General features: G+C 47.2%; 1 protein-coding gene and 1 long non-coding RNA gene across 2 annotated transcripts; one reads left to right on the forward strand and one right to left on the reverse strand.

The window, feature by feature from the left end:
- Positions 1 to 328: 328 nt before the first annotated feature.
- On the reverse strand, positions 329 to 11,936 carry LOC122389494. The gene is made up of 3 exons (XR_006257984.1): positions 11,527 to 11,936; positions 930 to 1,048; positions 329 to 472 (listed from the first exon to the last, which is right to left on the reverse strand). It is a non-coding gene; the product is annotated as an uncharacterized LOC122389494 (long non-coding RNA).
- A 5,227-nt stretch (positions 11,937 to 17,163) lies between these two features.
- LOC122389503 (trichohyalin-like) lies at positions 17,164 to 18,962 on the forward strand. The gene is made up of 3 exons (XM_043381617.1): positions 17,164 to 17,179; positions 17,486 to 18,256; positions 18,753 to 18,962. Exons 1-3 carry the CDS (start codon positions 17,164 to 17,166, stop codon positions 18,956 to 18,958), a joined length of 993 nt encoding a protein of 330 aa, XP_043237552.1. The 3' UTR covers positions 18,959 to 18,962.
- The last annotated feature ends 1,654 nt before the right edge of the window (positions 18,963 to 20,616 follow it).

A 20,616-nucleotide genomic window follows, 5' to 3' on the forward strand; every position in this document is an offset into this window, starting at 1 on the left:
TCACAGTAACACCAGGCCAGAGCTGCAATCACAAACAAAAGGGTTATTGACAACGAGACGAATACCGTTGAAAGGTGCGTCGAACTCTACGAATACAGCAAAACGGAAAGGTATGCCAGTCAAACTCGTTTATAGAGGAAGCAAATTATAAATCATTTTCAGCTGCTGCATTGATTATTAATTATTTCTCATGTTTGCGTTTCAGATTAGCTATAGGTAGCCAGGATATTTGCAATAGGAAATAAAATGGTTCAACGAAACTAGATTCAGCAGATGAAAAGTACATTTATTGTGCTAAGTACAATTATAACGTTTGAATAGAGTCAGACTTCATCCTGTCCAAGATACCCATCTGCTGCCGTCGGTGGCGGTGCCGGAATATGCCGTGAGATGACAGTGAGATATAGGGCCGACATCAAAATATGGAACCGACTGAAATGTCCACATCAGTCTCAGAAACACCAGAGTCGAGCTGCGAACAGAAACAACAAAAACATGTCAGTGTGACCGAAACGTGCAGCTGAGTGAGCAATTATTGTCATTTCTGGGATGGACAAATAGGAAACAAATCAAGAAACGAACAAAACAACAAACATGCATCGTTAGCTCATGTTGAGGTCATCGTTATGGACAACTCAGAGTCTTGCATATCTCAAAGTGGTTTGACAAAAATTGACTCTGGGACAACTTTGCACAGAAGGGCGATAGACCCCCCTCTCCCCCTTAGGATCTCGAAAACGATTCAGACTGAGGCTAGCGACAAGCGGTAAACGTATGGGATACATTCGGTTGGTATCTGCAATTTTTACACGGTTTTTATTTTTCTCTTTCAAGTCAGTGCAAAGATGACGTTGCAGGGGTGAAACTAATCAAAGTTGTGGTGTGTGAGGTCAAGAAAGTATTTTTGTAGGTACTCCTGTGCTCCTTACCTGTAAGGCGCTATCCGGATCGTTGACACCAAGCGGCCGGCGAGATGCCTCCGTTAGGTGAATTGATACTGCCCCTGAGAGTCTAATGGTACCTGGTAAGAGGCTACTACGGTCTGTTTCTGAAAAAGAGAAACAAGCTCGTCAGTTGCGTTCCCTATCTGAGACTGAGCCATTCTCCGTTGAGTGGCCAGGAATGGACCGTGCTCGATGTTCTTTAACCCTCGCCGGACCTATTGGTTTTCTACATACGCGGCGGCCGAGCGGGGGGGGGGGGGGGGGTAGGGTATGACCCCCCCGCCGTTTCTCCCCTAATAGAGCTAGAGGCGAGCGTCGCAGGAAAAACGAGCGTGTGCGCCGTTACGAGACGCAGCGATTAGTACCCCTTATTAACCCTCGCCGGCACAGGGGGAAGGGGGTTGATGCAACCCCCTAAGGTTTTTCGCAAATAACTCGCGTAAAAAGAGGCCGATCGCGACGAAACTTTCAGCAATCTCGCATCGATCAATTTTACACCTACGCTAAAAATTTTATGACCCTGACTCAAATGACCTTTGACCTGTGACCTACTTTCCGAGACCATGTTTGGCCGGAATCGCGATTCGGCGTGCGAGTATGTCGGCTCGCATTAGCCGCGCGTTTGCAAGCTTTTCGGGGTTTCAAACGTTCAAACATGTGATTTGATGTTGCTCCCATGATGCATGCATCCCCTGATGCATGCATGCATCAGGGTGGATGTCAAGGTCACCTGAAGGTCAGGTCAGGTCATTGACCTTTGGTGACCTCGTTTCACTTTTCGAGTTTTACATGTTTCTAGGCTAGTTTTTGGAGCTGATTTCGAATTTAGCAACCATTTGAACATTTACGAAGTAGTTTTGGTGCATTCGTAACATGTTACGAAGCTGTCAGAGGCGGATGACAGGTACTACGAATACCCGCCACGACCCCTACCGGTTGACCTGACCTGACCTGACCCGACCCGACCTGGTCTAAATGCTTAGACATCATCTCTGATCAAAACTAACACGATATTCGTGATCAGCACCCCGTAAAACCCCATAGCAGCCAAACTTTACGACTTTCTAACAGGTCCCGATTTTCCCGATTTTCAGGTAATTGAACTGACCTGGAAGGTCACCCGATGACCTAGGAGCTCGCTAGCTCAATTTGATCAGGAGTTATTGACGAACAACTATTATGACCCTAGTGACGTCATAAATGACGTCACGCAAGGTTAACAATACAAAAGTGAAGCATTGCAACTTGCAAGGAGTGCATGAAATCACGATTCCATGTGGTTAGCCTTCGCCCCAGTGGGGGGGGGGGGGGGCATATGTTACCACCCTGTCGCGTTTTTTGCGATTGAATAAAAAACCACCACTTGGGGTAGCTTTTGGTACATCAATTTCGGACAATGTGTGAAATTTTTGACCCCAGCTCATGTCAGGTCAGGTCACCAGGTGAAGTTAACTGACCAAGCCTAAAAATAAAATTTGCAATCATGTCCAGCCTGCAGTGTTTGTCAGAAAGGTTTTAAACATGGTGGATTGCATGCTGTTATGGGCGCCTACAATTTGTATGTCTCGGATTTTTTATATCCGTGACCTAAGGTCAGGTCAGTGGCGTGACCTTTCCATTACAAGTCAATGGAGAAAAATAAAAATGCCTCTAGATCCGTGTGTACGCATAGGAACAGTCCAAATATTTCAGAATCACAATGATTTGGACCACCCGTGATGACTAAGGTGTCATTTTTGCTGACAGCCTCTAGAAAGGTCATCCGAGGTCATTTGAGGCTACAAACAAATTTTTGCCAATAACTCGCGAAGGAAAAGAGATAGAACGCTGGGGATGGTCTCATTGTGTTTGTCTTGCCGAGACGCATCGACTGATATGCAACATGACCTTTTCCGGTCAGGTCATGACCTTGACCTGAGGTCAAATTTTCAAGTTGACCTTTCAAGGTCAAATTATAGTTCATTCGACGCGTCTCAGCGAAAGGAACACGATTCTGGCAATCGAAATGTCGTGCATTTTTGTTGTCGAAAGTTAGTGTCGAAAAACACTTCGTAAAAACAGCTATTTTTGTTTTTGTTTTTTGAGTTTTTGCCCACTGGAGGCTAAACCGTTAACCTGAGGTCAATTTTGATAATAACCTTTTCAAAAGAAAAGTTCAAGAGCTATCGATTGCTTTTCCATACGTTTTTCTAGCTACCATAGTTCCTGAGGTAACGGCATGTTTTTTGAAAAATATTATGACCATTGGCAAATTTTGACCTTTGATGACCTCTGGTGACCCCAATATTGCTCTAAGATGAAAAATGACTGAAATACTTTCAAACGTACGCCATTAACCCGGCAGGCGATGGGCCTACCAGCCACCTTCCGCGCGGTGGGGGGGGGGGGCACTTTTTTGTCCCCCCCCCGTATCTCCGAAACTACTGGACGGATCCGGAAAATTCAAACGGCGTTCGATAGCCCTGTCAAATTTGTCGAGAGAAACCAAATTTCATTGACCTCAGAGTCACCGATGACGTCACAGGTCAGGTCAAAGATAAAATGTTTCACCGTTCACGGGGCTTCTAGGGAAAGCGCTATAACACCGAGTAAAACGCATTTTGTCGAAAATCAGCGATAAGGCGTCAGTTGTCTAGTACATATGTTGCTATTAGAGGTCACTGGTCATACCAGGTCAGGTCACAGGTCAGGTCACCAAAGGTCACCAAGGGTCACCACATGAGCCCAACTTTACTAAGGTTATGTGATGCATGTTTTATGGCCAGTTTCTCATTTCCAACTCAATGGTGTTGGTTATAAGACCATCAGGTACGGTTTAGGTCACTTTCTGGTGGAGGTCAGGTCAAGGTCAGGTCAAAAAGGTCAAATTTCAAAGTTGATATTTTTGCATAAAATGGGTATCGATTCGATGCAGCTCGTCACGGGGAGTCTAATGATGGTCTTTGTTTTGCGCTACGAGGTCTAGAATTGCTAAAAATTGAGTTTGAAACTTGACGTCATCAATTTTGAACAGTTTTTTCGCTATAACTTGGCCAAAAAAAGAGCTATCGATCTCAAATTTGGTATGTAGATAGAAGGCTGTAGGGGCTATCACATGTATTCCAGTTTTGTTCGAAATTCAAAAAACTTTTTGGATTTTTTGGCTATTATATTCAAAAAATCTATTTTTTGATTTTTGGGGGTCAAAATCCAAAAAATTCGAAAAACCGAAATAGCAATTTGTAGCCCTTTTAATTTCACACCTTTTATAACTGACACATTTTCTGTATCTTTAAAGCTGTAGGCCTGATAGCTCTTCCCGCGAAACCTTTTTTTGGGTCGAAAATGGCAAAAATGACGTCACTCTGACGTCATTAGCGGCCAACCTATCATAGCCTTTGTAAAAATTTTTAGTCACCATGTGCGCTAGCTGCTCCCGGGAGGGTACTGAAAGTTTGGTGACGATCGGCGCAGCGGTTCTCGAGATATATCGAAAAAACTAAAGGGGGGCAAAAAAATGCCCCCCAACCGCCTGGAAGGTTAAGAGCTATCGAAAGCTTTTAACCGCGTCTTTCTAGCCCTCTTAGTTTTTGAGTTAGAGGTGGGTGGTAACATATGCCCCCCCCCCCCCCCACTAGGGCGAAGTTGGCTGAGACTGCCACTGGGGCGCGTGTAAAGTTAATGTGACATCGTTCGCGGCGTCAAAATAGCAGTTTTAATTTTTCCCCATTGACTTAGGTATTGACATTGACTCAGCTAATGGTGAGGTCTTGTGACCGACCTGAACTCATGTGACCTTAACACGCGCACCGACGGGGGGCGGATATCCGCCCCCCTGAGGTTTTTCGCGAATAGCGGGAAAACCGCGGCGCGTAGCGCCGCGAAATTTAGTACGACTATTCTCTTATTAATTTTACACATGGTGTGCAATTTTGCACCTCCTAACTTTTAAGGTCAGGTCACCAGGTCACTTTGAATGACCCAACCTCAAGTCACTTTTTTGCAACTTTGTCACCGTGACAGAGCTACAGTAGATGTCAGAGGCCTTTGAATGTCGCAGGATGTTATAAGGTTATTAGTATCTACAATTTGTATATCTCGGAATTTTTATATCGGTGACCTAAGGTCAGGTCAATTTCGCGACCTCCCCATTATAAGTCAATGGGGGAAAAATCAACTCCCTGTTTTTACCACTAAAATGGGTCGGAATGGCCCCATATACCATGCACGACTTCATATACGATCAACCTTCACTACCTTGAGGTCAGTTTTGCTGTTGGGCAGCTGTAAGGTCATGTGACGTCATCAAAGGTCACCAGCGGTTTTTTGCCAATAACTCCGTACAGGAACAAGATACAGCCGCGCGGATGGTCTCATTGTGTTCAGCTCGACAAGACGCATCGAATGACATACATGATGACCTTGAGGTCACGTGACCTGAGGTCAACCTTTGACCTTGACCTTTCGAGGACAACATATATATCATTCGATGCGGATTGACGAGTGGATCACGATGATGCCATTAGTTTGTTCCTATCTTGTCTAATTCGAAAGTTATTCGAGAAAAACTCTATCCATATCTAGCGCCGCCATTTTGACTTTGACCCTTGTCACGTCATCTTTGACCTGACCTGAAAATGACCTTTGTAAAAATTGTAAACCTTGTCCGTACGTACGTATCCGATGCCGTTTACCGCTTGTCGCTACTCGCTATCTTGCTTCGTTCTCGAGATCTCAGGGGGGGAGGGGGGCGGTCATCCGCCCCCCCCGTCGGTACGAAGTTGGCGCAGACCCCCGTCGGAGCGAGTGTTAAAAAAAAAGATCCGATATACAGGATGTGAGACCTCTGGAGGATACTACATAGGTCCTGTAAGTTCCATCCCCCTGTGAAAGCTCCTCTGGCACTGAGAGCGTTGTGAAGTTGCGACATCTGACGACCGTGCAGAGGTTCAATTATGACGTCATAAGTCAGTGATCTGATGTGATCCGAAAATGCAGTTGGTGTCACAAAATGCGGCTTGGATCAAAGGTCACGTAACACAAGTTTCAGCTCTCTATCGCCCCGTTTTCGGCAAAAAAAAAACTATTAGTCGTTGGGTGCCGTCCCCCACCCACACATTTTTATTATTAATGGCGTCACTTGGGTCATAAGGGTTTTTCGTAAATAAATCTCGGTCAAATGGACCTAGCGAGCCGGGAAAATCACCAATGGACTCAATGGGGCACTGACCTGACCTTGACCCGAGGTGAGCACCTTAAATTGACCTTACCCGAACAAAAAGTATACCATTCGACCCGCCTGAGCGAGGCGAGCACGATGATGCCAAAATCGCGGCTCTGCGACCGTTTTTTCGAAGTTGTTAACGAAAAACTGGTCCTGTGCCCGGGTCACTTGACCTGAGCTCAGAGGTCCCCGGTTCACCTGAGACCTTCCAGTCGATGTGCCTCGTAACGGCGCACACGTTCGTTCTTTCCGCGCCGCTCTAGCTCCATCAGCTTATCAGGGTCGAAACGGCGGGGGGGGGGGGTCGTAACACCGGCGGCCGGCGAATATGTAGGAATAACACCGGCCCTTCGGCCGGCGAAAATGTAGAAAACCAACACTCGCCGGACCTATAGGACTAGCGAGGGTTCAGGGGCAAAACAGCCCCCCCCCCCTACGGGTGGCATTGTCCGGCGATAGCCCTACGGCCCACGGGCCACGGGGTGTGGGTTATACGAATCATTTGGATAACCAGTGGCGCGGGAACTACTTTCAGACTGGGGGGGCACACTTTTTAACCCGCGCCCCGTTGGGCTCTGCCGAGCAACGCGCCCTGTTGGGGGGCATTTTGCCCCCCCCCCCCTAAGATCTCGAGAACCACGCAACCTAGCGACAAGCGGCAAACGGTGTTAGATAGCCCTATCAGGGAACTACCTTGTGACCCAATTTTATTGACCTAGGTCAAGCTGATGACGTCACAGGTCAGGTCAAAGGTCCAATTTTCACCGTTTACAGGCATTTCAAGAAATGCGTTGTAAAATCGAGTAAAATGCATTTCATTGAAAATCATCGATGGGGAAATGTTCTTCAAACACATATTTTGCTATTTGAGGTCACTGATACCAGGTCAGGTCACAGAGGTCAGGTCACTGGGGGGTCACAATATGAAAGTGTCGTGTGATACATGTTTTATGGTTCATTTTACATGACAAATGCGATTATGTGGGTCAGGCAGCCTTTGGGGCCAGCTTAGGTCACGTTTTGGTCAAGGTCAGGTCAAGGTAAGGTCAAGGTAAGGTCAAGGTCAGGTCAAGGTCAGGTCAAATTAGGTCAAATTTCAAAGCTGATATTTTTGCATAAAATGGGTATCGAATCGATGAGGCTCGTCACGGGGAGTTCAATGATGGTCTTTATTTTGCCGTAGGTATGTGGTCTAGAATCGCTAAAAATCGAGTTCAAAAATTTGACGTCATCATTTTTAACCCTCGCCCTGGCAGGGGGGGGGTCGATGCGACCCCCCCCTAAGGTTTTTCGGAGATAGCGTGAAAACGGCGGCGCGCAGCGCCGCCAAATTTGGCACAGCCTATGGGGCAACCTTTTTACATATGACCTGAAAATTTCAGGTCCGGGTGACCTTGGGTCAGGTCACCAGGTCAGAAAAACCGGTACAAGGTCATGGTCAAATTTCAATTTTCTTTTTGCACCTGTCCAACTCACAGTTTTGCACTGATTTCCTTCAAACTTTCAGGATGTGCTAAGTTCACCGAGTTGTATAGCATATAGTTCGGGTTTTTTGAGGTCACTGACCTGAGGTCAGTTAGAGGTCATTACGTCGTAATGTTAAGCCTATGGGAAAATACTAAATTCGGAAAATACTGGAGATATCCGCTTTGTTCTATCACTTTTGTGCTTTGAAACCACAGTACTGAACAGCAGGTCACTTGGTGTTTCTTTGTTTGGTGTACTTATCCATGGGTCAGGTCAAATGAGGTCAACTGAGGAAAAATGACGTTTTTGCCAATAACTTGACACATAATGACGCTAGAGCTTAAAAAATGGTATCATTGTGTTCCTGGTGATCAGCCGAATCGAATAATATGCGATATGATGCAATTTGGTTAACTTTAACTTAATTTATTAATTTAAGTTTACTTAAAATTTAAGAAAAACTTTAAGTACACTTAAGCAAGCTATAAAGTATATCATTCGACGCGCCTTGACGTGCTGAGTTCACTGGTGCTTTTCTTTTTGCTCTATCTTAATTAGATCAAAAGTTATAAGCGAAAAACTTTTGACCTGTTTTTAGCGAAATTTTTGCATTTATACCCCCCCAAAACCCCCCTAAATATTGACCTAGAGCAACCAAATTTGCACAGGGCCGAGAACTCCAGAGGGCCCACCTACCTACCAAATTTGGTGTTTCTAGGTGCCATAGGAGCCAATCGCGAGGGGGGGGGGTCGCATCGACCCCCCCCCCTGCCAGGCCGTGTTATGAAAAATGCCCTGCCAGGGCGAGGGTTAACAGTTTTTTCGCTATAACTTGGCCAAAAAACGAGATATCGATCTGAAATTTGGTATGTATATAGAAGAGCGCAGGGACTATCACATATATTCCGGTGTTTTCGAAATTCGGATTTTTTTTGATTTTTTTCATTTTTTTTTAATTTGAATTTCTTTTTGGTCAAAAACCCAAAATTTTGAAAATCAGAGATAGCAGTTTTGTAGCGCCGCTTTTTCTCTACTAGACCATATAAAGAACTTTGAAATTGCTTGATAACTGTAGATTAACCCGCGCCCCAGTGGCGGTCTCGGCCAACTTCGCCCTAGTGAGGGGGGGCATATGTTACCACCCACCTCTAACTTAAAAACTAAGAGGGCTAGAAAGACGCGGTAAAAAGCAGTCGATAGCTCTCAATACGTACGTTTGAATGTATTTCGGTCATTTTTCACCTTAGAGCAATATTGGGGTCACCAGAGGTCATCAAAGGTCAAAATTTGCCAATTGTCATTATATTTTTCAGAAAACATGCCGCTATCTCAGGAACTATGGTAGCTAGAAAAACGCATGGAAAAGCAATCGATAGATTTTGAACTTTTCTTTTGAAAAGGTCATTATCAATATTGTCGTCAGGTAAACGGTTTAGCCTCCAGAGGGCAAAAACTCCAAAAATAGCTGTTTTTACGAAAAGTGTTTTTCGACAATAACTTTCGACTACAAAAAGCCACGACATTTCTATCGCCAGAATCGTGTTCCCCTCACCGTGACGCGTCGAATGAACTATAATTTGACCTTGAAAGGTCAACTTAAAAATTTGACCTCTGGTCAAGGTCATGACCTGACCGGAAAAGGTCATGTTGCATATCAGTCGATGCGTCTCAACAAGACAAACACAATGAGACCATCCCCAGCGTTATATCTCTTTCCAATCGCGAGTTATTGGCAAAAAACTGTTTGTAGCCTCAAATGACCTCGGATGACCTTTCTAGAGGCTATCAGCAAAAATGACACCTTGGTCATCACGAGTGGACTAAATCATTGTGATTCTGAAATATTTGGACTGTTCCTATGCGTACACACGGATCTAGAGGCATTTTCATTTTTCTCCATTGACTTGTAATGGAAAGGTCATGCCACTGACCTGACCTTGGGTCACGGATATAAAAAATCCGAGATATACAAATTGTAGGCTCCCATAACAGCATGCAATCCACCAAGTTTAAAACCTTTCTGACAAACACTGCAGGCTGGACATGATTGCAAACTTTTTTTAAGGCTTGGTCAGTTAACTTGACCTGGTGACCTGACCTGACATGACCTGGAGTCAAAAATTTCACACATTTTCCAAAATTGATGTACCAAAAGCTACCCCAAGCGGCGCGGCGCTACGCGCCGCGGTTTTTTATTCACACGCGAAAAACGCGACAGGGTGGTAACATATGCCCCCCCCCCACTGGGGCGAAGGTTAAGTGAGCGTTTCAAGATTGGATGTTTTTTGCTCATTTTTGCTCGAACATGACCTCAGTTTAACCTCAATAACTCCTGACCTAAGGTGACCTAAGACTTGAAATTTGGTGTGAAGGTGTTAAATTGATGCCCGGGAAGGTACTAAAAATTTAGCGGCACTGCGCGCCGCCGTTTTCTTGCTATTCAGGAAAAATAACAGGGGGGGCCAAAATGCCCCCCCCCAACGGGGCGCGGGTTAACCCGCGCCCCGCTGGGGGGGGCAGAATCTGCCCCCCCTCCCGTTTTTCGCAAAAAACTTCTAAACACGTTACGCCAGCGACGTCAAACTTTCAGTACCTTATCATACATCAATTTGACACGTTCCCTGAAAATTTGAGCGAAATCCGTCGGAAAATTTTTGAGAAATTGACGTTTTAGTGACGTCATGTTCGCCATTTTCGCCTAAAAAATGGCAAAATTTCAAACGCCGCTAACTTCTTCATTTTTAAAGGAATCAAGACGTAACAAAAAAGTTATACGTGATTCTACTTTGTCTATCAAATGGCTATCTCGGTTTTTTGAAAATTTTGGATTTTGGCCAAAATTTTTCCAAAAAACTGACTTTTTTTTGGAAAATATTTATAAAATCCAAAATTCTGAGTTTATCGAAAAAAAACGGAATATATGTCAAAGAAGTGGTCTATGTGCACCTACATACCAATTTTTAGAAGAATCGGTTCAAAAATGTGGGAGTTATTCAAAATTTTATGACGACACGACACACAAAAATTTTGAAAAATGATTTTTTTGGAAGTTCTAGACCTCGCACGGAAATAAAAATAGCACCATTCGATTCGCCGTGAAAAACTGCATCGGATAGACACCTTTTTAGGCCTTAACAACCAACTTCAAAATTTGACCTCACTTGACCTGACCTTGACCTGACCTCGACCTGAAATTCATCCAGAGGTGGTCCATATCACTTATTGAGTGTGCCTATTGAATTCCATGAGTAAAATGACCCATAAAACATGTGTCGCACATGCCCTTTTCTATATTTTGTTTTTGGTGACCTGACCTGACCTGACCTGACCTTGACCTTGACCTTTGAATGACATTGTGTGCAACGAATATTGTCTTGGTAGTCTAAGAACACGTTTTGGGCAATCAGTCTCAGTCCATTCTTCGGCTACTACGGTGCAAGGCCGATACTGTAGAAACTTGCATTTTGTACCCTTGACCTGACCTTGACCTGACCTCTGACCTACTTAAGCAAAAAAATTTGGGCTCTTAAGATCCGCCTTGTTGAGAGCTTTCGATTGCCGTTTTCCCCGTCTTTCTACGACCATCGGTTCGGAAGTTAGACAGGGGGGCAGAATCTGCCCCCCCCCCCAGCAGGGCGCGTATGGCTGAATAGCCCAGCGGGGCGCGGGTTAATAGAGGTCAACCTAGGGTGCCCCGAAATCTAGTTTTCTCATCGTTTTTTTGGCTTCTTATTTCTCATCCCTTGACCCTTTCAACAAAAAAAGAACACATTTGCATACAAAGTGCGATATTCCGTCTCAAAGTTGTGGGGGCACCGCGGCACCGCCCCCACGCCCCCAGAATTGTGGGGGCAAGCTGCCCCACTGCCCCCCCACACTGCGCGGGTTTCCACGCCTATGTAGATAGCTTACCCTCTGTCATGACGAAATATAAGTCTTGCTTTTTTGTAATAAAAAGTACCTACTTGCACAAGCGGTCACTATGGCAACAGAATCTAAGGCGAAAAATAAAAAAATAACACAAAATGCAATAACACATTAAGATAAGAACAATTGTGTCACTCATATTCCATGAAACTTACACCTATACCTAATTTATTATTATTACTAGGGATGAATGAAGCTATACCTATAATATTTTCGAGTATTTACTTTACTGTTTACGTATGTCGTAGGTATCGTGACCGAGTTGTGTCCCAAATTCCTGAAGGCCGTCTTTCTGATCTTCGCTCTCAATCACGTTCACATCTTCTCATACCTATTTAGAGCTGATGCCACATGAACACACAAGAATCCGTTTTCGCCGGCATTTCCATCTGCTCCCTCCCTCCGCTCCCCGATACAAGCCGTTGCCAGGCAACCGTTGCCATGACAGCCAATCTGGGCATTCCAATTGGCCGAGTTTCCCGCCATACCGGGATCCAAGATTGTGAAGGATGCACAGTTCACAGTTCGCATGTCGCATTGGCCTGGGGGGGGGGGGGGGACTTCCCTTTTCGTTGATTCACTATCCACCCACAAAAATGCCTGTTTTTTGTTATATGGTGAGCTTGAGTGGGGTTAACCCGACCCCCGTATGGCCGTCAACCGACCCTGCCACCCGTGCCCCACACCCCCTCCCAAAGATCTCGGAAAGTTACCGACCGATTTTCGAATTTCAAACGACATTCGATAGCTTATTTGTTTATTTGTTTATTTATTTCATAACAACCACAGGCCGAGGCCCACATTAACCCGGCCGGGCCCGGGGGGTAATCCCAACCACCGCAGCCCGGGGGGGGCGTTTTTCGCCCCCCTGCCTAACTCCGTAAATAAGGGAGCTACGGAAACAAAAGCGATACCAAACGAAAGGTCCTTACGAGACGATTCTAAAGCACCTAAAATTTTTGACCTCAGGTCAATTTTCAAGGTCAGAGGTCAAGGTCAAAGGCAAAAACCGGCACATGTGTAGTGATCTCAAAGTAAGCCTTCTAGAGGACGGCAGGCGGCATCAAACCAGCAAAATTGGGTGTAAAACGAAAGAAGAGAATCTGAGACAATGCCATCGTAGAGGATTCCGAAAATGTGCTCAAAATTAAAGGTCAAGGTCAAGGTCACGCTCAAAATTGACCTCAAACTTGGCACTTTTTCGCACATCTTGCATGCTAACTTTCAAGATGTTTTAAAATGTTTTGAGGCTTATCAGTTCCCTATTTGTGGTTCCTCTTACGATACAAGGCTGCTCAAAGGTCAAGGTCACTGAAGAGTATCCCTGCTAGAGGCTTTTTCACTAATTCAAGTTAGTAATAATAAATAAGACAATTTTGCCATCCGGAAGCTCTAAATGAAGGCTTAGGGGAAAATAGATGCCAGATTCGTGATCAGCGGGTACAAATCCATCATAAACGACCTTTCATGCGTCAAGGTCAACCAGAGGTCATTCGAGGTCACATGAGGTCAACATAAAACTTGACCTTTTCCGAACAAAATATATATCATTCGACGCGGCTTGACAAGGTGAATGCGATGGTACCACTGCCGTAGCTCTAGGACCATTTTTGTCGAAGTTATTTGCGAAAAACTAAAACCACATTCGGGGTCGTTGACCTGACCTCTGACCTCAGGTCACCAAAACTATTTTTCTATTTTTCTCTAGGTCAAACGCTACACAACCGTACTCGTAATTTGTCTTTATCTCTAAAACTCTATTTTTAGCAGCTATTTGAAGTTTGCGTCTGTGACGCCGAAGTTTGCCGTGCAGGGGTCTAGAAAAATGGACCTTGTGACGTCATCAAGGGGGCTAGGTCCAATTTTTTTACTTCAGAAGATGTCAAATTGATGGGACAAAAGGTACTGAAAGTTTCGCTTTCCTATCCCTAAGCGTTCGGGAGCTATCGCAAATATTCGCCAGGGGGGGGGGCGAAAAACGCCCCCCCCCCGGGCCCGCGAGGGTTAGGCTGCAGTCGCAATAAAATCTAATTTCCCATCCCACCCCCTCAGGCATTCAACCCGCACTGCCGTCCCCCTACACACATACAATCCCCTCCCAGCATACATACACATACACCAGACGCGATCACAGAAAGTAAGTAGCAAAGAGTGCTGGCTGACATCAGTCGATATCACTCATTAAAAGTGCCCTGACTACTCGCAAAGCGGAGCATGGTAGTGCTCTCCAATGACATGACGGCCCTGTAGGTCGTAGCCCCAGCGGAGAACTACCTTGTGACCAAATTTCATTCACCGTTTAACACGCGCAGTGGAAGGGTTGCGAGTACTACGCCCAGTGGAAGGGGGGGGGCGGATGTCGCCCCCCCCTAAGATCTCAGCTCCCACTGGAGCTAGAAAGACGAAATTTGGAGGGTAGGTGGGGGCCATGGGGAACTCTGTTGTGTGTGAATTTCATGACCCTAGGTCAATATCTTCAAGGTCAAATGAGGTCAAATGTGGTCAAATCTGCCATATTAGCGACTTTTTTGCGTTTACACGCCGATAACTCAAAAAGTTACCGGCCGATTTTTTTAAATCTTTCACTATACGAAAGAACAAACATTTGTGAGTAAGTATGGTGACTTTCTAGATAATCCAACAATAAATATGGCAGTTAGAAGCCTGCTAAGGGTAAGATATCGCCGGCTGAAGCGGCATCGGCCGACGCGGGAAACGCGGCAATCACAATTTTGTGTTTACACACTCATAACTCAAGTTGTTACCGGCCGATTTTCAAAATTCTTTGACCATATGATTGCCTGTACATTTCTCAGTCTTCTCACCGAATTTGACGCGAATCTAATATAATCAGCGGTAAGGAGCGCGATGTAAAGACGGAACCGTCCCGCCCCGGCACAGTCTACAATTCAGGCGGCGCGTAACGGCTAGCGCCGGCCGCCGCGCCGCCGCGCCGCCGCGGCGGCAGGATGTTTGACTTTACACCGCTATTACTAGAAAAGTTGTGAACCGATTTTCTTACGTCTTGCACGAGAAGATCCGCAATTCAATTCTGGACAGGTAGCCGAAATTTCACATTGATATTCTGCTTGCGGCGCGAGTTATTGGCGAAAAACAGGAGGGGTGGGCGAAATCCGCCCCCCCTTCCACTGCGCGTGTTAACCCTCGCCCGTATTGGTGTTTTTCCAGCCGCGAACGTAAAAGGGGGGAGGTCCGTTGGACCCAACCCTTGCCGTTTCGCCCCTGATCAAGCTAGAGCGTCGCGGAAAAACGAGCGTATTGCATGTGACGAGAGGAAGCCGATCATACCCAACTTAAAGGTCCTAGGTCATTGTTTGACCTTCCAGGTCAGGTCAATGACCCAAAAGTCGGGGAAATCGGGACCTGTTAGAACTTCGTAAAATGTGGCTACTCTGGGTTATTCGGGGTGCTGATCACGAATATCCTGTTAGTTTTTTAATCAAAGATAATGTCTTCATGCATTTAGGCCTGGTCGGGTCAGGTCAGGTCAGGTCAGGTCAGGTCAGGTCAATCAGTAGGGGTTCTGCCGGGTATTCGTTGTAGGTGTCAACCGCCTCTGACAGCTTCATAACATGTAACGAAGGCACCAAAACTACTTCGTAAATCTTCATATGGTTGCTAAATTCGAATTCAGCTCCAAAAACTGGCCTTGAGGCATGTAAAATTTGAAAAGTGAACCGAGGTCACCAAAGGTCAATGAAACGATGTAAAGATGTCAGGGTCAGGTTCAAGGTGAACCTAGGTCATCTTAAACACTGCGTTTTAGGCAAGCTGAATTTACTTTTCGTTAAGTTTCTTTGACTGCATTTTTGGTAAAAGCTTCTCAATTCATGATCTCATGTAACAGGGACACACAAACCAATCGGTGCACACATCACTATACACAGACACAAACACAGAAATACAAACACAAAACATTGACCCTGACCTAACCTGACCTGAAATGACCCCAGTCAGCAAAAACTTAGTCGGATAGTGTGACAAAGAGCTGTTCTAGCTGGCTTGGCACCAATACTGCAGCATCATCGGTATATGATGGGCACTGCTTTGCACGTGATCCAACGGTGACCCCATACAGCAACATTTTTTAGTTTGACCTGACCTGAAACGTCAATGACTACACATTGAGGTAAAATTGGATACCATTGGATTTGTCTCTTCCAAAGAAATCTGTTGGTTTTTACCGCGGAGCTCTATCTCCAGCAGGAACGAAATGGCGCGGGGGTATAGCATCCCCTCCATGTGCGCTCTACGGTGGAAAAATGGCATGCGTGGGCGAGGGTTAACCCCCGCCCCAGTGGCGGTCTCAGCCAACTTCGCCCTAGTGGGGGGGGGGGGCATATGTTACCACCCACCTCTAACTCAAAAACTAAGAGGGCTAGGAAGACGCGGTAAAAAGCAGTCGATAGCTCTCAATGCGTACGTTTGAAAGTACTGGGTCATTTTCATCTTAGAACAATATTGGGGTCACTGGAGGTCATCAAAGGTCAAAATTTGCCAAATGTCATTATATTTCTCAGAAAACATGCATTTATCTCAGGAACTATGATAGCTAGAAAAACGAATGGAAAAGCAACCGATAGCTTTTTAACTCTTCTTATGAAAAAGTCATCATCAAAATTGACCTCAGGTCAACGGTTTAGCCTCCAGAGGGCAAAAACTCCAAAAATAGCTGTTTTTACGAAAAGTGTTTTTCGACAATAACTTTCGACTAAAAAAAACCACGACATTTCTATTGCCAGAATCGTGTTCCTCTCGCCGAGACGCGTCGAATGAACTAAAATTTGACCTTGAAAGGTCAACTTGAAAATTTGACCTCAGGTCAAGGTCATGACCTGACCGGAAAAGGTCATGTTGCATATCAATCGATGCGTCTCGGCAAGACAAACACAATGAGGCCATCCCCAGCGTTCTATCTCTTTCCAATCGAGAGTTATTGGCAAAAATCTGTTTGTAGCCTCAAATGACCTCGGATGACCTTTCTAGAGGCTATCAGCAAAAATGACACCTTGGTCATCACGGGTGGTCCAAATCATTGTGATTCTGAAATATTTGGACTGTTCCTATGCGTACACACGGATCTAGAGACATTTTCATTTTCCTCCATTGCCTTATAATGGTAAGGTCACGACACTGACCTGACCTTAGGTCACAGATATAAAAAATCCGAGATATACAAATTGTAGGCGTCTATAACATCATGCAATCCACCAAGTTTGAAACCTTTCTGATAAACACTGCAGGCTGGACATGATCGCAAACTTTTTTTTAGGCTTGGTCAGTTAACTTGACCTGGTGACCTGACCTGACATGACCTGGGGTCAAAAATTTCACACATTGTCCAAAATTGATGTACCAAAAGCTACCCCAAGCGGCGCGGCGCTACGCCCCGTGTTTTTTTTTTTATTTACACGCAAAAAACGCGACAGGGTGGTAACATATGCCCCCCCCCCCCCCACTGGGGCGAAGGTTAAAAAACTAACCCCGACCACTCTAAGTAGGTACCCTGTCCAGTGTCCACCGACTGCCGTCCTGTGTTCTTATCAAACATCATGGGCTAGATGGCGATAGTAATGACGCTGATACTGAACAGTTCTAGTCATGTACAGTACCGCGAGTCAGTGTCTTATTTGTTACATTATCACCGTGAGGCACGATGCAGTGTTCATTATTTGAATAAATCGTAAAAATGAAAAATCACTTTTTGAGCAAATCGTAACGAATCGTAAAAACAAATGCATAAAAAAAATGTTGAGCGAAGTAACTAGATTTTGCAACTCTGTTGCCCATGCTGATAAATGGCATGCCATAACACAAGGTCTTTTACATTGTACTATGAATAGTGATCCAGTTTTATTTCGATTTGGTCGCCTATCGACCGTCCTCCCAGCATATGACTTCTGCCTGACCTGCTGTGTTCCAGACTCGCCACAGGGTGACCGCGACGGAGAGATCGAAGACGAGAAGCAGCACTGCGATGAGGAGGAGCGGCCATCAGATGGTCCTCCTCGCCCAAACCAAGGGCGATGTCAGGAGCTGAAACCGAGAGGTGCCGCACACAGTCGCAGCGGTCTGAACAAGAAACACGCAGAGGAGCGTCGGCAGCAGGAGCAGGAGCACGGCAAGGAGTGGCAGGAGCTGGACGAACGTCACTATGAGGAGCGCATTGAGCTTCATCAGCAGCACAGGGGGGACACCAGATGCATCAACATGCCGTCTGAGGACCAGTTAAGGCAGTTGGATCGCTCCCACCAGAAGCAGTGGGAAGAACTCCTACAGACCCTGCAACAGCAGTGTCGAGAGCTGGAGCTCAGACACCAGAGAGAGTTACGAGAGCTGGAACAGAGACGCCAGAGAGAGCCACGAGAGCTGGAACAGAGACGCCAGAGAGAGCCACGAGAGCTGGAACAGAGACGCCAGAGAGAGCCACGAGAGCTGGAACAGAGACACCAGAGAGAGCCACGAGAGCTGGAACAGAGACGCCAGAGAGAGCCACGAGAGCTGGAACAGAGACGCCAGAGAGAGCCACGAGAGCTGGAACAGAGACGCCAGAGAGAGCCACGAGAGCTGGAACAGAGACGCCAGAGAGAGTTACGAGAGCTGGAACAGAGACGCCAGAGAGAGCCACGAGAGCTGGAACAGAGACGCCAGAGAGAGCCACGAGAGCTGGAACAGAGACACCCCAACGAGGATGGTGAGCGGCAGGCTTAGAACTCAGATGGTGAAGTCGAATTTACATTGAAACAGTCAGACGTCAAAATGTTTCTGAGCACCCACGCTATTTACGTGGGAAAGAAAACGTGATTTGTTTGACCCGAACCTTATTAAGACACCCTCACAATGTTTTGTAAATACTTTTTGAAAGCTGGCCGAATTGAGCTAATTTTTCTTATATACTGAGTCCTCATTTTCTTACATTCACAAAATAAATACACATGTTATCCTTACGAGAGCCCAATGTAATTAATTTATCTTTAAAGATTTCTACCTCCGTTTGATCTGTATCAGAATCGCTTTGTCCCTCTATTTTCTCTCTGTCCCTTTGCCCTAAGAGGTGTCCCTGACTCTGTTCGATACGAAATTTTATTTATTTTCTTCTCTCCCATCGATCCAAGAACTCATATTCTTTCTGTCCTTCTCTGGCCAGCTTGTTCAACGACGTGAATTGTATTGGCCCTGATCTGCTGCAGAATCTGACGAGGAGCGGCAAGACCGGCGTCTCAGTCAGAGGCTGTTCGAGGCGAGCGAAAGACACCGCCGACAGCAGCTCCAGCTCAGTGAACGACACCGCCAGGAGCTGGAGGAGCAGGAGAGCCGACACCGCCAGGAGAGGAAGGATCTGGAGCGGCGCCTCAGCCGCCGGCGGCACGGCCAGGGGAGGCACCATGGACACTGACCGCCGTGAGTATAGGCTCTGAAACAAACGGTATGCGGTAAATGACGTGTTATTAGTTGGTCAGTCACTGAGCGGCGCCATGAACACTGACCGCCCCGTGAGTATAGGCTCTGAAACAAACGGTATGCGGTAAATGACGTGTTATTAGTTGGTCAGTCACTGAGCGGCGCCATGGACACTGACCGCCCCGTGAGTATAGGCTCTGAAACATACGGTATGCGGTAAATGACGTGTTATTAGTTGGTCAGCCTCAGTGGCGGGTAGAGCGGTACTGAATGGCCGGTCTGGACCTGCCTGTTTACTCAGTCGGACCAGCAGTTCGGGTGTGGGAGTGACGTCACACCACTGTCAGACCCGGTGTGGGATAGCGGTAGCGACACGGCGGGTGTGGGAGTGACGTCACACCACTGCCAGACCCGGTGTGGGATAGCGGTAGCGACACGGCGGGTGTGGGAGTGACGTCACACCTCTGTCAGACCCGGTGTGGGATAGCGGTAGCGACACGGCGGGTGTGGGAGTGACGTCACACCACTGTCAGACCCGGTGTGGGATAGCGGTAGCGACACGGCGGGTGTGGGAGTGACGTCACACCTCTGTCAGACCCGGTGAGGGATAGCGGTAGCGACTCAGCAGGTGTGGGAGTGACGTCACACCACTGTCAGACCCGGTGAGGGATAGCGGTAGCGACACGGCGGGTGTGGGAGTGACGTCACACCACTGTCAGACCCGGTGTGGGATAGCGGTAGCGACACGGCGGGTGTGGGAGTGACGTCATACAACTGTCAGGCACGGTGTGGGATAGCAGTAGCGACACGGCGGGTGTGGGAGTGACGTCACACCACTGTCAGACCCGGTGTGGGATAGCGGTAGCGACACGGCGGGTGTGGGAGTGACGTCACACCACTGTCAGACCCGGTGTGGGATAGCGGTAGCGACACGGCGGGTGTGGGAGTGACGTCACACCACTGTCAGACCCGGTGTGGGATAGCGGTAGCGACACGGCGGGTGTGGGAGTGACGTCACACCTCTGTCAGACCCGGTGAGGGATAGCGGTAGCGACTCAGCAGGTGTGGGAGTGACGTCACACCACTGTCAGACCCGGTGTGGGATAGCGGTAGCGACACGGCGGGTGTGGGAGTGACGTCACACCACTGTCAGACCCGGTGTGGGATAGCGGTAGCGACACGGCGGGTGTGGGAGTGACGTCACACCTCTGTCAGACCCGGTGTGGGATAGCGGTAGCGACACGGCGGGTGTGGGAGTGACGTCACACCACTGTCAGACCCGGTGTGGGATAGCGGTAGCGACACGGCGGGTGTGGGAGTGACGTCACACCACTGTCAGACCCGGTGTGGGATAGCGGTAGCGCGACACGGCGGGTGCGGGAGTGACGTCACACCACTGTCAGACCCGGTGTGGGATAGCGGTAGCGACACGGCGGGTGTGGGAGTGACGTCACACCTCTGTCAGACCCGGTGTGGGATAGCGGTAGCGACACGGCGGGTGTGGGAGTGACGTCACACCACTGTCAGACCCGGTGTGGGATAGCGGTAGCGACACGGCGGGTGTGGGAGTGACGTCACACCTCTGTCAGACCCGGTGAGGGATAGCGGTAGCGACTCAGCAGGTGTGGGAGTGACGTCACACCACTGTCAGAC

This window comes from Amphibalanus amphitrite, unplaced genomic scaffold (assembly GCF_019059575.1).
Source record: "Amphibalanus amphitrite isolate SeventyFive unplaced genomic scaffold, NRLGWU_Aamphi_draft 000360F_arrow, whole genome shotgun sequence".
NCBI lineage: Eukaryota > Metazoa > Arthropoda > Thecostraca > Balanomorpha > Balanidae > Amphibalanus > Amphibalanus amphitrite.

What these genes read in the sequence shown, in the direction of transcription:
- LOC122389503 (XM_043381617.1), top strand. An exon ending in GAGACACCCCAACGAGGATG is followed by an intron (nt 18,257 to 18,752) that starts GTGAGCGGCAGG and finishes GATCTGCTGCAG; the next exon opens with AATCTGACGAGGAGCGGCAA.